Genomic DNA, 21,696 nt, shown 5'->3' with positions numbered 1-21,696 from the left:
ACAGCTTTATTTTTAAGCAAGCTGAAGTTATGCAATAATTAACAATTTTTCAACATATATGCACTCATATGAAATAAATAATAAAGTTCAGTTTGTGTTCGGCTGTTCTGGGATTTGAACTTACTGACGTCACTGATATGATAAGCGGGAAATTCAAACGTAATTTGGCTTTAGCTACTATACAAAACAAACTGTATTAATGTAAATATAAGCATTGAACTGTTACCAGATAAAGTATACAGTCGATATGAATGCAATTTGAATGACAGACGCCTCACGGGCGACATTCTATTTATCTGTCACCCAAATTGCATTCATACCGACTGTATGCTACATCTGGTAACAGTTCAATGCTAAATTGAACACGGAATGAAATAATTTGAAAAATAATCTTGGATTTTCATAAAACACAAAATAACCCAAACTACTTTAACGAGCTGCGCTGGCAATATAAGCATAGGAGCGGAAGTAGTAATGTTAGAATTTGACATTTTGACATGATTAAGTATGTATAGCATTCCAGCATATGTCCATTTACATATACATTGAATTCAGTTGTAGCAAATCGCTGAGGATTTTTCCAAGGTGATGACACTTCATGCCTATCCAAGGTACAAATGGACAAATNGTGTAGGGACATGCATGGCCACCAGATACTTTCGGTATCAAAAGGGTTATAGTCAGAGAACTGTTTGGGTTAGTTAGCACTTAGCAATGTAGGTCATCGCAAAAAAATAAAGCAACTTGACAAATTATGACAATATAAATTTATTATAAGATGTGTAGGTACCACAAAATTATTGTAAGCGCCATTCTAGATACGAAATTATCAAGTTTGTCAACGTTATCTCACAGGGGCTCGGTTTCTAGATTTTGAGTTATGCATAACATCAGTGAATAACCACAACACTAAAATTCAGCATTTATAAACCTTGTAAAAGTCGAAGGTATCAACAAGGTCTTAGAATGTGTATAAATACCTTTTTAAGTGTTGTAGTTCTTCAGTGATGTCATCCATTACTCAAAATCATGAAACCGAGCCCCTGTGAACATCGCCTGCTAGCGATACTAATCTGACCGATTAGACATGGAATCTGTTTCAAACGAAATGTCCTTGGAATCGTTATCACCTACTGAAAGGACCATTTTAATTAAAAAATTCCGAGTATATATGCTTCTGAAAATAACGTAATATTCCAGTCGATGGAAACATAAGCGTTTCTGAGGAAACAATAAAGTCCGTTTTACGCCGCATCACTTCCAAATACATGTAATCTATCAATGCGCGAAAAACAGCTTTATTTTTTAAACAAGCTGAAGTTATGCAATTATTAACAATTTTTCAACATACATGCACTCATTTGAAATAAATAATAAAGTTCAGTTTGTGTTCAAACCATTTTATGTGCGTGTGGTTTGCAATGATACGAGGGACTATATTATTTCTTCTGGAAAATTCGGCTGTTCTGGGATTTGAACTTACTGACGTCACTGATATGATAAGCGGGAAATTCAAACGTATATTTGCTTTAGCTACTATACAAAACAAACTGTATAAATGTAAATATAAGCATTGAACTGTTACCAGATAAAGTATACAGTCGATATGAATGCAATTTGAATGACAGACGCCTAACGGGCGACATTCTATTTGTCTGTCACCCAAATTGCATTCATACCGACTGTATACTACATCTGGTAACAGTTCAATGCTTAATTGAACACGGAATGAAATAATTTAAAAATAATCTTGGATTTTCATAAAACACAAAATAACTCCGGGGAAAAATCAAACTATTTTCACGAGCTGCGCTGGCAATATAAGAGCGGTAGTAGTAACGTTAGAATTTGACATTTTGACATGATTAAGTATTTACATATACATTGAATTCAGTTGTAGCAAATCGCTGAGGAATTTTCCAAGGTGATGGCACTTCATGCCTATCCCAGGTACAAATGGACAAAAAATTATTTTGACAAAATACAGTCTCAGATTCGAGTGTATTTTGTTATTTTGAACAAAATGCTTAAAGAAAAAACCATTTGAATGCGAAAACCAGTTTCAAAGAACAAGCGGAAAATTCACGAATTGAATGTCATTAAAGTCCTATTTCAGATACAGATCTTTTTAATTAGGACAACACATACTGAGTTTTGGATAACAACATTACCCATTAACCTTATGTTTTAATTACTCGTTAGATCACCAAAAGATGATATTTTAGAGGGAGTGCTATCATTTGATTGACAAAACCAATTAAATTGAAATATTCGAGTATATCACATAAAGTCAATCATCAAAACTTATGAGAACACATAATATCTAACATGTTATAAATATATATATATAACTTATACTCTCAGTCACTCACCAAAAAGTATACATACCTTATAATTGAATCATATAAGAGGGTGCCACACTTTTTAGCTTAATTTCTTTCACTAACAAAAATAAAGTCCACTTTTGAAATATTATTTTCCCAATTAATATTTCTTTCCTTCTATTAAAACGGGATAAAATAAGAAATACGTTTTTAAACTAATACATGGATACTATGACACTTTTAAAACGGTAGGCTTTTTAAATATAAACGATAACAAACGAACAAGAGGTTATAGTCTTAATTGAACTTAAGAAAGAACTCCTTAAAAGAAAGAGCTGACAACCATTGGAATTCCCTGCCAAATCACGTCGCTATAACTCCAAAACACTTGGGACAATTACAATGTTTTTTCACGAACTTGACAATAATGAACTTATTGACTGTAATGAATTTATTGAACTTATTGAACTTATTGACTGGTTATACGATATATTTTATCTGGATATAAAGACATTTGCCTGCGCCCAGTATTATTATATTATAAGATAAAATAAATAATAATAAATTCATGATCACGATCCTCGTTTAACTGTCTTTGTCCTTTCGAGAACCCATTTTATGGCATCTTCATCTTTGAACTCTTTCAATACAGGCACGACTTTTTCCAATACGGTTTGATGATAGGCATTTAACCATTCCAACTGTGAATATAAGCATCTTTTGATAAAAGAAATACGTTAACCATATCATCAATAAGACTGGATAGCAGCGCCATATGTTTAAGAAACAGTAGCAGTATTTTGAAAGAAGAAATTCAACTCGCATTAATAGTGTTAGCATTGTTACCTTTGAGTCCTACATTGTAGAAGAACAAAACAGCAGTACAGTGCAGTATAATTCATTTTTAGCATATTGCATCCATTATCAAATTTATCAATTTTAAACGTGTAATCACCTCTGATTGATTATCGTTTGGTTTGATAGGGAGATTGTTATCGGTATTGATTAAATAATGACATATTGCAACAACAACAAAATCGTGGAATTTACATACCCCGCTTGCAGGACATATTGTAGGTAAACATTATTGAGGTTAAGTTTAGTCCTTAAGGCATTTAACCCTGATACCAAGTTTGAAAATAATCGGAAACATTTGTTGCAGTTATTGCACGAACACTGCAGATAATGACATTTTTCGTTATTCAAGGGGCCATAACTCTGCTAAATAAAGTCCGCTGACAATGGCCATCGAACTTGGCCGAGCCCTTAATGCATTTAACCCAGTTACCAAGTTTCAAGAAAATCGGTAACAGTTGTTGCAGTTATTGCACGGAAACAGCAGATACTGACGTTTTTCGTTATTCAAGAGGCTATAACTCCGCCAAATAAAGTCCGCTTAAAATGGTTATCGAACTGTGCTGAGCCCTTAAGGCATTTGACCTTGTTACCAAGTTTGAAGAAAACCGGTTAACACTTGTTGCAGTTATTGCACGGAAATGAAGCGTGACAGACAGACAGACCGACAGCCGGACAGACTCAATTTTTAAAAAAATTGAAATCTTACCTGAGGTAAACTCAGCATGTCGTATATGATAAGGTTAGGTTCGAATGGTATCAGTGTTATAGGTTCCAATCCTAGAAACTGGCATTGGGTAGTGCTCTGAAACTAAACGGAAATAAATGGTCATATTAAACGTCTTTTTGTAAGAATTTTAACTCTTAAAACAAAATATGTCATGTTGGCAGGATGCAATATGTAGTTATGAGGAACACTCCAAATTGATGTCACTGCAGCAGAATTGTGTCGGTAGATGTGGAACAAGATGAAAGACGTTAAATTGTTATAACATGTAAAATGATCAACAAAACATTAAAATAATTAATGAATAATTAAGTATTTGGGTATTAAGTATCGATTTGACCTAATCGGCATAATTTACATCCATAAATTAAAATAAAGAACATATGTAGCATGGTGTAAATACACAAAGACAAACATTGACAGCAAATACGCTTACCCTTAAACTATCTTATCCTCCCAAATTGCCCTATTCCCCACACACAATAACAAAATGTATTTTACCTATCACTAATAAAGACAATAAGTATTATGTAGCATGATATAATGTCAATACATACAAGGACAAAAATGAACACAAATGCAACCGCCTCCTGTCCAAAACTCTACACACAATAACACAAATATATTTTACCCATAAAATATTTAACTCTCAACAATTGATACATCAAATGGCGGTACGAGTATTATTAAAAGATATCGATAGTATCCTTACCTTTAAACCTTGTACACTTTTTACTCTATTGACATTCTCCAATCTCACGCCAATCTTACCAACTTGGTAAAAACCAGGCTCTGAAAATAAAGAAATTAGAAATCAATTAGTTTGCATTGAATGCAAGAGAGATTCGCAAAACTTTCTTTTAATTATCTAACAGATTTAAACGATAAACAATCAAAAACTGTTTCATATGACCTTCTCACAAAGTGACTAATATAATATGCAGATTATAATTAACAAAAACATTGATTTTTTTAATTATTTTCCGAAACACCATGTGATTGCGAGCGACCTGTCAAAGTCACCTTGTGTTGATGTCTTTTGGCTGAACGTCAGAATCACGTATAGTGACATTACAATCAACACTATGGCATTCCTATTTGCAATATCGCATTTGATATATCTTTGATTTGCATATACAAATAAAACGGTAGAAATCCTGAAAAGGGAGTTTCCCTTTTCTTGATTACTTGAAGCAATGAAGCAGCAAAGTCGTTACATACCACACGTTAAGAACATATTTTCCTCCAATGGTATCTCGGACGGATCTGGGAAATGGTGCTTGTTTTCATCTACAAACGTAAAATACGAAAGCTGATTTGAGTATTGAATGCGACTCTTCGAAGTTAAATATCCGTGATTTGTTTCATCGGGATCGAAATATTGATCGTCAAATATAGATCTGTAGAAAACTAACAAACTTTACGGTATATTTTTATCAACGAAATCGAAACTGCTACACATTAACATTACAACACAAATCTAATATCTTCATGGCGTATTACTACTACAAGATTTAATTACGATAACAGCATGAGCTCGTTTGACCAAACAAACAAAGGTATGTATAATTTACCAGTATTTATACATGTTTTCTATAAAGCTAACTAAATAACTTACCATGAGTAAAAATTGAGGCGTGCAACGGGACATCCGATAAAAACGTTGACATTGATGAAGATATTTTTGCTGGACCTAAGACACAACATTGACAACATATAACATCAGATTTAATGACTTGAGAATTTGAGGGGTATATCAAGAAAAATCATTGGTATCTCTATATAGTATGAAACTCTGAAATGCATAAATGAAGCTCATAACAAGGACACTAATAGTAATAATGGTAAAAAGAAAGTATAATAGGTCAAATAAGATAATGAAGACGTATTTGCTTTGGCAATGACAGATGTCGCATTACCTTCAGTCACACCCCCATAAGAACCTATTGAATGTCCCGATTCGTGGGAGAAGTCCAATCCGATCTCCCACAGATGTTGTCTCGCAACGACATCAATATCATGACCTGTCAAAAAAACGTCACATTTTAATACCTCCTAGAAGACTGACTGATTAAAATAAGCCATTCTGCTGCTGTTTGCAAGTTAATCCATTCGCATATCACAAATAATTTCATCGTTTCCTTTCACAAATCTTTTAGTGATATTTCTATTGATTCGATTCCTCATATTTAGTTAATATAAATCATAGTATTGCTGAGATAAGCAAAAAAGGACAACACGACACAACACGATCAGTGTCACAATCGTTTTAAGCCATACCTGTTCTTCCCTTAGGCCAGACAAGTTTGGATATATCCGCAAGAACCATTAACACACGGGTATATATTTCCTGAAACATGCATGCATGCACTCATATTAGTAGAAGGTATTGCAAAGTGCACATGCTGGAATGTAAACGGTCTTACTTACAAGGACAATTTTGTATAGGAAAAGACATGCATTTTCTTGCCTGATAGGTAGAACAACTAGTTTAGTGGTAGCTGGAGATTGGGACAACTGGCTTGGCGGTGGCTTGAGGGTTACGCACCTGGAAACGTGGTTTCTCGCACCTCAGACAGAGATATCCAACGTCATACCCCATGCTTGATTTTTCTATATCGTCAGATCTGACTTGTACCTTTACGTGACATTTCGCGGAATTTTTACACTGCGATGTATTCATCCTTGTATTAACTGCTTGAAATTGACAATTTCCACTATAAATGTTCTGTTTTGTCGTTAAATGTATAGTTTTTATGATGTTAGATATTTGATGTTGTAGATAAAATATAATTTATACTGTGAAATACGTTGTAATCTATGTAAGGACGGACTACATTTATACGCGGAAGCATTCAAATGTAGCTAAAGTAGTAAAGAGGTCATTATCATTTGAGGCCCGAGGCGGGATACTTGTAGTTTTTATTATTATTATTTTTAACTAAAAGGTGCGAGAAAAAAAATCAATTATCTGTAACTGAGCAAGATCGGGTTATCTTAGTCTCAGGCTTACGCCTCGGTTGGGATTTTGTTACAGAATCTTAACCCTCAACTGAGATAACCCGATCTTGCTCAGTTACAGGTACATGTTATAGATTTTATTATTCCGGGAAAAAGGACAACTTAGTAAGTGGTGTCTGCAGAATCGAGCAACTGGATAAGTGATGGTTAGATTAAAAAGCTTTGCCAAGATATGTAGCATAAATCTGCTAATTCAATTATTCAAACCTTCAAATACATGTATAGATCCCTACTAGCACTGGTTTCACAATAACACAATGTCTTTATTCGAGTTTCGGTAATGGGGAAAATATAATACCCAACTAGGTGGGTTTCACCTTAAACTTTGTATAAATAATAATACTTAATTATCTTAAATAAACTAAATAAACCAATGGGGATTAAACGGAGGTCTGCTTTGCTTCATTGCTACATTACCTTTTCCGTTTCAGTGGGCTCACCATAATGAAATGACCTGGTAAGATCGGTGGTACCAGGATTTCTGAAACATCACATATTTATACTTATCAGATCAAAAGTATGGAAGGTATGTAATTGTACCAATACTACACTGAATGAGAGAAAATATTTCCAGTACCTCCTGATTTTATCGGAGGAAACAACTACAGTGTTTATTACCATATATTTCGTTCTACGAATATGATAAATCACAGAATAAGAAAGTACGTAGACGATGTATTAAAATGTTATATAAAGGAACTTTTTAACAAATAGACACACAGTGAGCTGGTTCACAAAGATTTACCATTGATACCTCTCAAAGAGGTAAAATGCGACCTTTGACCCAGACGACCACACAAATGTAATTTGGTGTAGAGCATGGTGTAACTATACTATTGTATTGATAACAACTATATCTATTGAGGGGTTAGTGTAAATCTTGTGCACAAGATTTTCTACAACAAAAGTTGTCCAGAGTGAAAATGAATAATGAACACTATGTTGTATTTAAAGTATTAAAATGTTCCGCGCTAAGATGGACATTTCTATTGTAGCCCCAGTTTGAAAACCATAACATTTCCAGTTACATAAACATGAATTTAAAAGCATAAATATGAGACTTTTTCATAATCTGCAACTGTTAAGTATTACTAACATATATTGGCCTCCCGTATCCTGCATAAATATCTCCTTTGTTGTAATTTTTCGTGACCTTTCCTGAGTCGGAAGGTTGTATAAGTGTGCAGCAGACGGGCCACTTCCGGTCAAGGTCCTAAATGCTGGCGATCGGAAATATGGTATTTCTCTGTAAAAGAGCGAATTTTGATCAAGAAATTCATTAAGAAGAGTTTTCATTAATTAATTATGCCTTTGTTATTAGTACTTCAACACGAAATTTATTTTATTGTAGATATATAACAAATATACATCATACTTACTTTCTATAATTTAGAACATCATTAAATGCCTGGAAAACTGTCCAATCTTTACCTTGCTTTATCTGTAAGTATAGAGAAAAAAACTTTTATTATTTGTACATGATATTCAAAACATACTGCTCGGGCTATATTTTGCAAAATATTTCTATTTCGTGGTATAACGTATACGAAACAAGCTTTATATAAAAGACAGAGGTTGGGTGTTGCGCGATCTAGTGTCCCAACGATTTCATGCAGAAATGCCTTTTTAAAAAATTAAGAACCTGCTATGCACGTCAAATAAACTGTATAAGTATTCAAGTTAAAAGTAAGCAACAAAACTGTAAAAATCAAGATGATTATAATCTTTGGTCTTATGCAATACGTGTTCATTGTCTACCTTACCTACCTCCTTTTCCAGCTTCGCAAAAAATCTTATCACCGCTGCTGAATCGACCAACTGAAAAAAAAAGAGAAAAAAAAAAGAAAAAAAAACCACGCCATAATTAATAAAATCATAAGGTATATTTACATGTTTTGAAATAATACGTATGTACAATTCGAACTCGAGTTAATAACTATAATTGACAGACTGGAACTGAACAATATAGTGTTATTATTGTAAAAGCAGAAGAACGATTTAACTTACATTGGAGTCGACCATTCCTTTGATTTCAACCGGATTCCGTACAGCTTTGGTAATAGAGATGGGAGTCGGTGCTTGGTAAACCTTTACCTGTAAAATTTGTAATAAAATATGGTATATAGAGATGGAAGTCGGTGCTTGGTAAACCTTTACCTGTAAAATTTTTAAAAATATATACTATACTTTACAATCTTTACATTTACAAATACAAATATGCCGAATATTATTTTGAACTGTATGTTTTGTAGAAAACGCATTTTTTTGGCTTTAAATGGATCACGAATTCCAGTATCACTCAAACAATTATAAATGCTAAATGGTCGACAAAGGCGCAAAATGAAACCGTAATGATGTCTTTGCTTTTAGCTAAAGACTTGACAGCTCGCGAAATTAAATGTGTAAAAAAGAATTATATATTTACATTGATTGCAGATGTTTAGCAACATGTTTTGATCAAATTAAATGATAATTCATTTTGATTTGATTCCGGTTTAAAGGTAGATAGTTTAGACGACATTAAAATTGCAGACTACAAAATGGAAAACTTCTTTGTTTTGAAGAATATTGTAATGTGTTCACCTCAGGGATAGCAGAGTACAAAGCATGGTTACAGTATGGCGACACCCACACCTTCCTCGTCTGGGGTTGTGAGGATGCTTGTCGAATATCATCAACCACAGCTTGTAAATCGTATTCTCGTACCTATCGTGTAACATAACGAATAGAAAATAGCATTCCTCCTTATTTGTCACATCGTGAAATACATCTTATGTCATTTGGCAATCTGATGCAATTGCCGCAGTTTTTATTACACGGCATATACTAGCTCACTTATCCCAAACCGAATGATGCAGTGTGATTATTTTTTCGCATACTGTCTCTTTTACCAAATTTTAAAGGTCACTTGTGTATTTGTTCCGTTCATCTCCCCATGAAGGAAATATATCAATTTTCCGGCTTTCCTCGGAAAGGAAACCCACGTATTATCAAAACTACTTAACACAGATTATAGGGAGTAGACTTCATATTTTGCAGTCGTCATGATGACTTGATTTATCACTTGAAAACACCAGATTTGCCAATAGACGATGCAGGAGAATTCACCATTCCAACAAATTACCTTGTTGTTCCATGTTCTTTGTACAATTACTGCCGTTGTAAGTTGACGCTGTGCTATTAATTCCATTTTACTTTGAGACATTACAGTGACAATATCATCAGGAATTTCATTTAATCATAAATCACTATGATAAATAAACAAACTGACGAAATTTACGTCCCTTTAGCTTATTTTTGTTATTTTGCACACAGAACAACCCTCGTCTCGAGTCATAGCTCAAGAAGTCTGTGTTTAATATAATCCGCTAATATTATGTAAAACCTGTCTTAACGTGTGACCTTTGATATTCACGAGCCATGAAAATAATTTTGATACAACGATGTTACCTAAATATGAACCAATAGTGTGATGCTGTTTTTTCCGAAAGGTCGCACACATACAAAACCCCTTAATTACGTAGTAATGCCAACTGATATACCTGTCCAACTAAATTGTGTACAAATATACATCATAAATACGAGGAATTAAAACATCAGATACAGTCGAATCCTGTTATAACAGTGCTATGTGATTCATAGAATTGACTGTGAGAAAGTTGTGGGACTTTCTACAATGGGTGACAACAAGAACGTAGCTACGAGGGTGTCTATCAACTGTTTGACCTGTATGACCTGAAATTGACCTATTTACGGAGAAATGTTTGCATCAATCAAGGACGTGTTGGTTTCCTGATAAAGGGTTGCCATTCAGCTGCAGTGGAGCCGACGTAACTCGATGGACGAGATTGCACAGTTGGCATACATCGAGGACGAATTGAATTCCGCACATACAGTGTATACTTGATAAATAATCAAAATGCCTTTGTCGATGTAGACATTAAGCACTATTACGCATACACATACTATCGGATATAAAATATTAGCATTGAAATGAATGGTATCAAGAGTAATTTTCAAACATCAATATACAAATAAGCGATTTCACTATAGCACATGATTTTGACCAGCTACGTTCTTGTGAATGTAGAGCTTGCCTTCTGATTATATGATTTTAGGGTATTTTTCTGAAATTATATAACGATACAACCAGATTTGTTTTTCTGTAGTTATGTGTTTTTTTCGGCTAGCATTTTAAGTCTTCGGTCTTCGAAAAGATAGTTTGCAAATATTTTTGATAAATTTTGAATACTGTGAAAACAGTTTTTCGTGGGGCTCACATTTCGTAGTTTCCTGACAAAACACCATTTCGTTGGCAAATGATTTCGTGAATGATGAGTACCCATTCAAACTGAGAATTGATTTATATCAAACTTGTAATTACTTTGTTAACCTATAAATTCGTGGACGAAGATTATCCTAGAAATCGATGAAATTAAAAACCCAGAGAACTTACTTCCAGACACGTGTCAGTGTCTACAGAACACGATTTCACTCCATCATCTGTCACTGTACAGGCGCCGGTGTCGTCAGGACCATTCTGGAAATTAAGGGAGACCTTAAACAGCATATTTCACCAAAACTAAGAAACAAACTCAAATCTTACATAGAGTTGATCAACAGCTTTGTAGTAAAAGTTACATACAGTTATTAATTATATTCATGATGTCAAAATTGGTTAAAATGTTAAAAACATACGATTAGAGAATAAGAAAAGATGTGTTCAATCAAAACGTTTAAAATTAGATAATTCTTTATACAATATTCTATTTTATTATTTAAAAATTAAACTGTTATGCACGTTAAAGTTACGATATCTGTTTTAAGTGGTATGAGAGAGTATGACTGACTTACATCTTCAGTCCGAGGTTTACAATTTCCGTTTTCATCCGTGTTGAGATGCTCCATAATTGTTATATGAACGTCGGGATCCGAGGGACTCCGAGTGAGAATCGACGTATGATCATGCAGATATAATCTATCAGTAAAAAAGTATGTATGTATATAAATATAAGTGTGTATGTATATAAATATGTATGTATACAAATATAAGTATGTATGTATATAAATATAAGTATGTATGTATATAGATATAAGTATGTATGTACATAAATATAAGTATGTATGTATATAAATATAAGTATGAATGTATATAAATATAACTATGTATGTACATAAATATAAGTATGTATGTATATAAATATAAGTATTAATGTATATTACGACTATTACATTACCTTGCGCTGTTCTGTCGCCTCTCGATTACGGCATATGCGAAAAAGTGAGGTCTGTATCCGAAATCGAATGCTCTCATGTTGAAAAGCCCTAAGATATAACACAGGATTGAATATTAGCAGTCGCATCCGAACAACCATTTCTCAATGTTGACACTTCATTTTGTAATATATACAGTAAATATATCACAAAAATAAGGCAATACGCTACACGAGAAATGTATATAAAGTCATATAATTGTATACTTTTGGCTTGTTGATTTTCTATAAGATATTGTACTAAAGTATTTTGCTACAGTATCAGTATGACGGACATGTTACGCTCACTTTCGCTCTCAATGCCCCTGGAATATGCCACGTGGATCTCTTTTTGATTGGTTTCAGGTAAAAAAACAAACGCCTTACCAATCGCTAGACTGATACATGTCCTTTAAAGATGACAGAGGACCGACATCCGACTTCAAAGCCAGTAATTTTTACCGTTACACGACCGTAATATTCTTTTGATGTAGATCAAATAATCATGTTAGTCTTCTCGTCTCATCGACACCCCTGGAGTATCGAGGATGGGGTGCAGAGATCGTAAGTGGGCGTAGCCCCTGGAGTGTCCAGGATAATAATCAGTAAGACAACCGACACTTACATGGACACTCGTCAAGATCACTGAGTACAAGGACATCCACTTCAGCCTTCTCCATTTCTACAAACGTGTCTCTTACTTTGTCCTGCCAACTCCTTCCTGATAACACACAAGAAAGATACTGCTCATATTCGTTTCAGATGCTAAAACGAATTTGTATGGTCAATATAATGAAAACATATAAATTAAACAAAATGCTGCCACCAAAACAAATGGGGAAAAAACAGTTATTCCGTTCAATAATTGCAAAGTACATGTCAGAATATTTACTATCCGCGATTCGTAGCTTGTTTAAAACTTTAAAGCACTGCTCGATTCCTACCTAATATTGCCCGTTAATGAAAAAGTTCAGCAGAAGTTCAAAATAGTATACAATGTTAGAATAGAAACTAATTCTAGATTAAAATAGCAATTACCTATTTATTTTCAGATTTTCAAACGATTTAACTACGATGTTGCATGTCTCTAATTTACAGCCTAGGATCCAGCTCGCAAGGAAAACCTCAGATATAAGGCCTGCAAACCTTAAACGATCTTAAGAATCACTAGACCCTCTCTCATTGTTTTTGCTGTGGTTTGAAAGAGATCAAGACATCAATCGGTTTGTGAAATAGGGGGAAAATGATAACTTCTGAAAACTAACGGTGCTATCACAGCCTTTTTTTAGATATCGTAACAGGAAGTTCGGATAGGCATTAAAGTCATTATACAATCACTTTATTTTGAGTACCTTACCTGAGAACTGTGTTGGCAGCGCATTGATCGTGACAGTACTTTCAGGGGGACGATTGTCAGTCCAAATCTGTTCTACCAGGTCAACCTCTATAGCCTGTAGTCGAATATCAGATTTGAGGAAGCTCAGCTCAAAATTTCTCCACCATGCTACAAAAACAATTGGTAACTTAAACCAGTTTCGATTTATTTCTAATTAATAAACAATGAGCGCGTCTGGTTAGAAATAAAACATAATTATTTGATAATATCGGCCAAATACGATTTGTTGATCAAAGTGGTTTTGATAGTACACTTATATTACATTTCTGATTGGACGTATGAGGTATCGTTATATATGTGAAAAGCAGAAAGGTATATTTATCAATAACAAAAAGCTAAAGTCACGAATTTGTTTACAAAAACATTGATGTAGCTGGTGAACAAAAATTGAAAAAAATGACCTGATGAGAGAAAAGTAGGACATGACCCAATCACGGAATCTCCGAGTTCTTGTTTGATCCATGACGACATAGTAGGCACGCCGGGTCCACCTAGGGCAGATGATTGTTATGCTTAATTCGATTTTGTAAAAAATAAAACTGAAACCTGTGCAGAAATGTTACACGTTTACGTATAAAACAAAATTATCTACTCAAAAACATCTTCGCTCACCCTTTCTATAGAGTTCCCATTCACAGTCTAAACTGGCGCTGGCAGCGTTGAAGGCGCGTCCATCTGACCACAAGACAAGCCTCGTTTTCGTAATAATTGCTATACCTACAGGTAAAAACAAGGCACTACAATTCAAAGGGGGCTTGACAATTAATCCCCAAACTGATAAATTTCCACACCAGAATTTTCATGTAATTTGTATCTATGAATATTGATAGTACTAGTTTTACTTTATTATACCTATTTTCATACATACAAAATCAACAATTGTGAAAAATGGAAATATTCTACCACGCTCGTGAAAAACGCATGTTATTTTACTAGAAACCATTAGATATCCGCTAAGTGACATACGGGAAAACATTAAACGTTTGTTATTTTACTAGAAACCATTAGATATCCGCTAACTGACATACGGGAAAACATCAAATGTTTGTTATTTTACTAGAAACCATTAGATATCCGCTAAGTGACATACGGGAAAACATTAAACGATTGTTATTTTACTAGAAACCATTAGATATCCGCTAAGTGACATACGGGAAAACATTAAACGTTTGTTATTTTACTAGAAACCATTAGATATCCGCTAAGTGACATACGGGAAAACATTAAACGATTGTTATTTTACTAGAAACCATTAGATATCCGCTAAGTGACATACGGGAAAACATTAAACGATTGTTATTTTACTAGAAACCATTAGATATCCGCTAAGTGACATACGGGAAAACATTAAACGATTGTTATTTTACTAGAAACCATTAGATATCCGCTAAGTGACATACGGGAAAACATTAAACGATTGTTATTTTACTAGAAACCATTAGATATCCGCTAAGTGACATACGGGAAAACATTAAACGATTGTTATTTTACTAGAAACCATTAGATATCCGCTAAGTGACATACGGGAAAACATTAAACGTTTGTTATTTTACTAGAAACCATTAGATATCCGCTACTTTGATTATGATTACGGCATCATTTAATGGTGTATTACGACTTCGTCTTCCATAATGACGTATTGATTCATTTAATTGTTGTCCGGATGCGAGACAGAAAATGCGTATTTCTCAGAGAAATATATTTATGATTTTTCAGACGCCGTAAAAACGTTATGGGTGAAAAAATGCCCCATAACTTACCTTGTCTAGTTATCATGTTTATCTAACTCTCATTCGTTAATTTTCAAATTATAAATCTGTAAACTTTGTGTCTTTATACAATTGTAAAATGTACGACCTCAGCTTTTATGTTAGCTAACCACAACTCATCGGATATCCGCTACATACAAACCAACAACAATATCACTGATTCACGTAATTATAGAACAAGTCTGTGTAATGCGTTTGTCGGAATTTACGAAAAGATGAAAACAGATGTATGTTTAATTTGAATATGGAAAATCTCTGTGTACATATTTCAAAGTGCTCTTAGAGTGCACAAGTACAATAACACACTACCAATAGAGCCTGGAAACCCAGATATTGCTGCCAGGCGGCTGTCGTGGGGGGAGCTTCTGTGCCGCTGAAACAAAATTCTACATACATTCCATGTCACAAGAAGTATCCATACTCTAATAGCATTCATGTCCTTGTATTCACGGAATAAGTTTTAAAACATTGTTTTTGTCATTTTATAAATTTTAGATTAATTAATATCTGACATGTTTACACAAACGTCTATTCAAACATTGCTTATCTTTTACTTACACAAAGCATTTGTTTCTTTCAACATTTTGTTCGAAGGTTGTTTAGCATATTTGCTCGTTATTTGATTAAAAATGTCAATTGAACTGTCCCTTCAGAGAAAATATATATTTTTCTATATTTGTCTTTTTACAGAAATATGAATAAATGTTATCAATAAAAATCTACATCTTTACCAGTGTACTCCAATATGGGTAAACTGATAAGTGAGATCAAATTGCGTTCCTATGCATCTTTGAATATTGTAAATGTGAATATCTCTTCCGCCAGATGTTAACTTTTCATTTTTACCAAACAGGAATAATTGTGTTGGTATAAATTTTATGATATCTAAGGCTGATCCAAACCATTTCGGGTAATTGCAGCAGAACATTTCTTGAAAAACAATCAAAAGGGCGCTATAAGCGAGAATTACTCCAATGTAAATCAAATCCGCGCGTGAATTCAACGTTTACATTACACTGCTCATTATCTAACCCCGAAACATTTTTTTATCAATAATGTTCCATAATAAAACAATAAGCCATCCTAGCATCATATGTTATTCGAAATGATCCACAAAGGTGTACTCCATTGTAACAATAATGACCTCAAAATTCAGATCCTCAACGGATTATTCCATCTTTAGAAAAAAAGTGTTACTCAGTTATATCCACGATAGTATTGTAACTAATCTTAACTACAATGTCTTACTCAATAATATCCTCGATAGTATTGTAACTAATCTTAACTACAATGTCTTACTCAATCATATCCTCGTTAGTATTGTAACTAATCTTAACTACAATGTCTTACTCAATAATATCCTCGATAGTATTGTAACTAATCTTAACTACAATGTCTTACTCAATCATATCCTCGTTAGTATTGTAACTTATCTGAACTACAATGTCTTACTCAATAATATCCACGATAGTATTGTAATAATCTTAACTACAATGTCTTACTCAATCATATCCTCGATAGTATTGTAACTAATCCTAACAACAATGTCTTACTCAATAATATCCTCGATAGTATTGTAACTAATCTTAACTACAATGTCTTACTCAATAATATCCTCGATAGTATTGTAACTTATCTGAACTACAATGTCTTACTCAATAATATCCACGATAGTATTGTAATAATCTTAACTACAATGTCTTACTCAATCATATCCTCGATAGTATTGTAAGTGATCTTAACAACAATGTCTTACTCCATAATATCCTTGATAGTATTGTAACTAATCTTAACTACAATGTCTTACTCAATCATATCCTCGATAGTATTGTAACTAATCTTAACTACAATGTCTTACTCAATCATATCCTCGTTAGTATTGTAACTAATCCTAACAACAATGTCTTACTCAATAATATCCTCGATAGTATTGTAAGTAATCTTAACAACAATGTCTTACTCCATAATATCCTCGATAGTATTGTAACTAATCTTAACTACAATGTCTTACTCAATAATATCCTCGATAGTATTGTAACTTACCTTAACTACAATGTCTTACTCAATCATATCCTCGATAGTATTGTAACTTATCTTAACTACAAAGTCTTACTCAATAATATCCTCGATAGTATTGTAACTAATCCTAACAACAATGTCTTACTCAATAATATCCTCGATAGTATTGTAACTGATCTTAGCTACAATGTCTTACTCAATAATATCCACGATAGTATTGTAATAATCTTAACTACAATGTCTTACTCAATAATATCCACGATAGTTTAGTAATTCATCTTATCTACAAAGTCTTACTCATTAATATCCACGATAGTATTGTAACTAATCTTAACTACAATATCTTACTCAATCATATCCACGATAGTTTAATAATTCATCTTAACTACAATGTCTTACTCAATAATATCCAAGATAGTATTGTAGCTAATCTTAACAACAATGTCTTACTCATTAATATCCACGATAGTATTGTAATTGATCTTAACTACATTGTCTTACTCATTAATATCCACGATAGTTTAGTAATTCCTCTTAACTATAATGTCTTACTCATTAATATCCACGATAGTTTTTGTAATTCATCTTAACTACAATGTCTTACTCATTAATATCCACGATAGTATTGTAACTAATCTTAACAACAATGTCTTACTCATTAATATCCACGATAGTTTAGTAATTCATCTTAACAGCAATGTCTTACTCAACGATATACACGATAGTTTAGTAATCTATATTAACAGCAATGTCTTACTCATTAATATCCACGATAGTTTAGTAATCTATATTAAAAGCAATGTCTTACTCAATAATATTCACGATATAAATCCACCTTGGACACTACTATATTCTTCTAGTCCCAGTTTCTTAAAGGTTGGCTCACTTTAACCAGTGGTTAGTGACATATTCAAATTGTTGCCAAGACGCAAGGGCTTTCTATGTAAAAATAAACATCAAAACACATGAATCCTATCTATTTCAACAAATCTATAGAAGGGAAACGATATCAGATGTTCTTGATTTTCTTTTATTAACATTTTAAAAGTTTCCCTGAGCTGTCTTGCTACCTCACCATGCATGTAATATACAATAGATGTCACTGTCACAAAGCACTTTTCTTTTTTTGGGGAGGGGGTAGGGGTATAATTTATTTCAAAAGTATGAGTATACTTACAAAGTGGGCGTCTTCAGTGCTGACAATGTAGGCATCAATTCCGTTTTCAAAGAAAACATCTCTGAGTTTTCCAACCCTTGCTTTCGTTATAGGATTCTAAAATGAGACTGTGTTTACTTACATGATATACATATGTAACGTTACGTATATTGTCTACAGGCAATCGACTATTACGCTACCCGAATTGTAACCTTCCTTGTCAAAATGTTTACTGTTGACAATTACTGGGCAATATTAAAAGTCATATACAATTGAAAATACTGAATGTAATGATGTGAGTGCTACATGTACCAGCAAATTAGAAAATAAAAAACAATCGCGAAAAGAAAAAAAAACGAAGATACATTTTAACTGAAAAAAAACACATTTTTACTCACTAAAGTATATTTTTTACTTTCTTTGGTATTGCAAAATCTTTTTCGATCACTGAGTCTGTCCTACCGGATTTTTGTTTCCAACACTTGTCATTGCTATCAGATGGCTAAAGGGAGGTAACCTGATGAAAAATACGTACGGTTGAACAGTTTTCTCTGTGTGGTAGAAAACCGACAGAGTGTGGTATATCTTGAACGCAATCCGATCCGTAGTCGTGCCCATAGATTCCTGATAGACAAATATGTGCTATATTGCTTATTTTGTTTATTTTTTATATTTTGTTTGTATGTATGTACATGTATAAACCTATATGCAATTTTGTAATAACATATATTTATATGTAACATACGCAGAGAGATATGAAGGAAGATAATTCCGGAGAACGGCAGCCGAAGGTAGAATCAAGTATCTGTAAAATGTTTGCTAGGCATGTAATATAACTTGGCCGTATTTACCGGCAGCTGTCGTTTTAATTAGGACGGGAATAGGCCTTGAACTTTAAATTACATATGCAGGGAGATAATTCCGGAGAACGGCAGCCGAACGTAGAAACGAGTATCTGTAAAAAAAAATATGCTAGGTATGTAACTTGGCCGTATTTACCGGCAGCTGTCGTATTGTGGCTGTGCAAAAGTTTGTCATTTAGGTAGGACGGGAATAAAATCTCAACTAGTTTATTTAACATAGTATATCAATACTTGTAAATTAAATCCCCCCTGTTACGATTCAGGCAGCTTTTAAATGAGCATTTTCTAACATTTTGGTTGATTTTCCGTCATATGATCCTAAACAATTTTCTTTTATTCCAGGTCCTTTGAAAGAGAAGTACAAACGTTTGTAATATGAAGCGATAACTGACACAACATGACAAATGAGTCTGGTCAGACCCGGAGCGCATTTCGATGACTCGTCAGGGGTGGATCCAGGATTTCCTAAAAGGGGGGGGCCGATAATTTTTTCTCAAAAGTCAACGGTGTGCTGCGAAAGGCAGCAGCCCGAGCGCATAGCGCGAGGAGGGGGAGGGTACAGACCCCCTCCCCGTGAGGGGGGTTTGGGGAATCTCCCCCCCAAAAAATGTGTTTTCTAGAACGTCTCAGAAGCGATTTCCCGTGTTCTGAGAATTGTTTTTATGTTTAATTAACAAGAAGAAAAAAACATATTTTAAGTATGGCCCAAAGACTTTTTTTGTGTACTGGAAAGAAAATTAAAGTTTCGGTTCAAATTCTCTATCAACAGCGTGTCCTAAATCCGCGCCTGCTCGTAATATTCTGTCTCTTATCATTCCTTTATCATCAGTCGTCCAGTTTTGAGGATCTTGAGTAATTGCACCAGTTTTCATATTTTTCTATACACTTGATGCAATTATCTAAGACCTATATGGTGTATGATCCTGCATTTACATAGGCATGTTACTCATCGATTTGTGGCTGTATATTTAATATTGCATGTTTATAATAAACGTATGACTGTACTGCAAATATGAAGTTTTTAACAGTTGGACCTTCAATAAAAATATATCTATCTTTCAACTTTTAAATGACAACTTCAAATTTATATTTGTATTTTATACAACCGGAAGTTGTACCATTTACTGACCCCGATATATATCTTGTCATCTTATCAGGACGTCTCCAATATTACAAGGACGATGATATAGCAGTTGTATAATGTATTGATCTGCGGCCATCTATTGAGCTCATGTATATGAAATATGTAATGTATCCTGTATTTTATTGTAAAATAAGAAAGAAATCACTTACCTTGCAGTGTAATAAGCATAAATGACAATAACACGGTGGAGACTGCACAGGACAGCATGGTGGCGTGAATGAGATATTTACACAGTAAACACCCGGCCACAGCTTATACAGGTGTTTTTATCGCCTACGAGTCTACGGTGTCACCTTTGATATTTGATATGTATCAAATATCAAAGGGACATAACCACGTATGCTATCGATCAGTATTTAAATGACTACATTTAAATACCTACAAATAAGTTTATTCATTATCCCGACTCTTTGATATAACTGTAGCTCAGTAGGACCAGATGACATTCGTTAACCTGGTAGCTCAGACCCAATCTAGAGCATGCTACTGTTGTCTGCAACAATTGCACGGAGGACAAAAGAAAATATCATGAAATCAATCCAATTACATTATCTTAGAATCATAACTGACCAAGGAAAAAGTATTAGAACACGATACTCTAAAATACTCGATAATCAGCGCAAAGTATTCTATTTTGAGAGATAAAACAGCGTGACCTAATTACTTATTATCTACACAAACATCTTGTACTTAATGTAAATAATAACATTTTCGCCTTTGCATTTAAGATTTTTTATGAATCCTCCTGGTTAACATTGTTTTTTCAAAGTACATTGAACAAAGCCCGGACTCTAACTTTCGCAAAATTTTTCTTCGGTTGAACAGATAAAAAAGTTTTTTAAGTTAACATGCCACCATTATAGGCATTCTGCTGAACTGATACTTTTAAATATGATGACTAAAGGAAATTGAAAAAGATGCTTTGTATGTCAATTACAGAATAATGTGGGTCAACTGAATTTATATTTATACATGGGAGATACATATCATTCGACCATTTGCTTACATTACTATAATCAACTTAGATAGTAATACATTCAGATAGGGAGATGTTGATATTGAATTAAATCAATGTATTCTCTGTAGTGTTTGTACTAAATTCTAAAATCATAAAACTGGAGCCTGGGCCCCCGTATTCATAAAATCGTTTTCATGCTAAAGCATGCATTT

The 21,696-nt window shown here is 33.7% G+C and overlaps 1 protein-coding gene across 2 annotated transcripts; it reads right to left on the bottom strand.

The window, feature by feature from the left end:
- Positions 1 to 1,548: 1,548 nt before the first annotated feature.
- Positions 1,549 to 20,794, bottom strand: LOC110445096 (probable Xaa-Pro aminopeptidase P). Of its 2 annotated transcripts, XM_021489485.1 has the most exons (24): positions 20,676 to 20,794; positions 19,055 to 19,143; positions 18,541 to 18,636; positions 15,654 to 15,717; positions 14,188 to 14,292; positions 13,977 to 14,066; positions 13,537 to 13,683; positions 12,805 to 12,900; positions 12,165 to 12,252; positions 11,782 to 11,905; positions 11,384 to 11,467; positions 9,511 to 9,633; positions 8,935 to 9,021; positions 8,695 to 8,745; positions 8,307 to 8,368; positions 8,024 to 8,173; positions 7,345 to 7,408; positions 6,187 to 6,256; positions 5,826 to 5,930; positions 5,525 to 5,599; positions 5,128 to 5,196; positions 4,619 to 4,698; positions 3,889 to 3,990; positions 1,549 to 3,025 (listed from the first exon to the last, which is right to left on the bottom strand). In XM_021489485.1, exons 1-24 carry the CDS (start codon positions 20,731 to 20,733, stop codon positions 2,897 to 2,899), a joined length of 2,208 nt encoding a protein of 735 aa, XP_021345160.1. In that variant the 5' UTR covers positions 20,734 to 20,794; the 3' UTR covers positions 1,549 to 2,896. The 2 variants fall into 2 exon arrangements, with proteins under 2 accessions (XP_021345160.1, XP_021345161.1); XM_021489486.1 differs by lacking the exons at positions 15,654 to 15,717; positions 19,055 to 19,143; positions 20,676 to 20,794 and having other exon boundaries at positions 18,541 to 18,608.
- Between the last annotated feature and the right edge of the window lie 902 nt (positions 20,795 to 21,696).

Source organism: Mizuhopecten yessoensis, unplaced genomic scaffold (genome assembly GCF_002113885.1).
Source record: "Mizuhopecten yessoensis strain PY_sf001 unplaced genomic scaffold, ASM211388v2 scaffold2711.2, whole genome shotgun sequence".
Classification (NCBI taxonomy): domain Eukaryota; kingdom Metazoa; phylum Mollusca; class Bivalvia; order Pectinida; family Pectinidae; genus Mizuhopecten; species Mizuhopecten yessoensis.
Note: the sequence above shows the minus strand (reverse complement) of the source record. Positions and strands in the feature narration are given on the sequence as shown.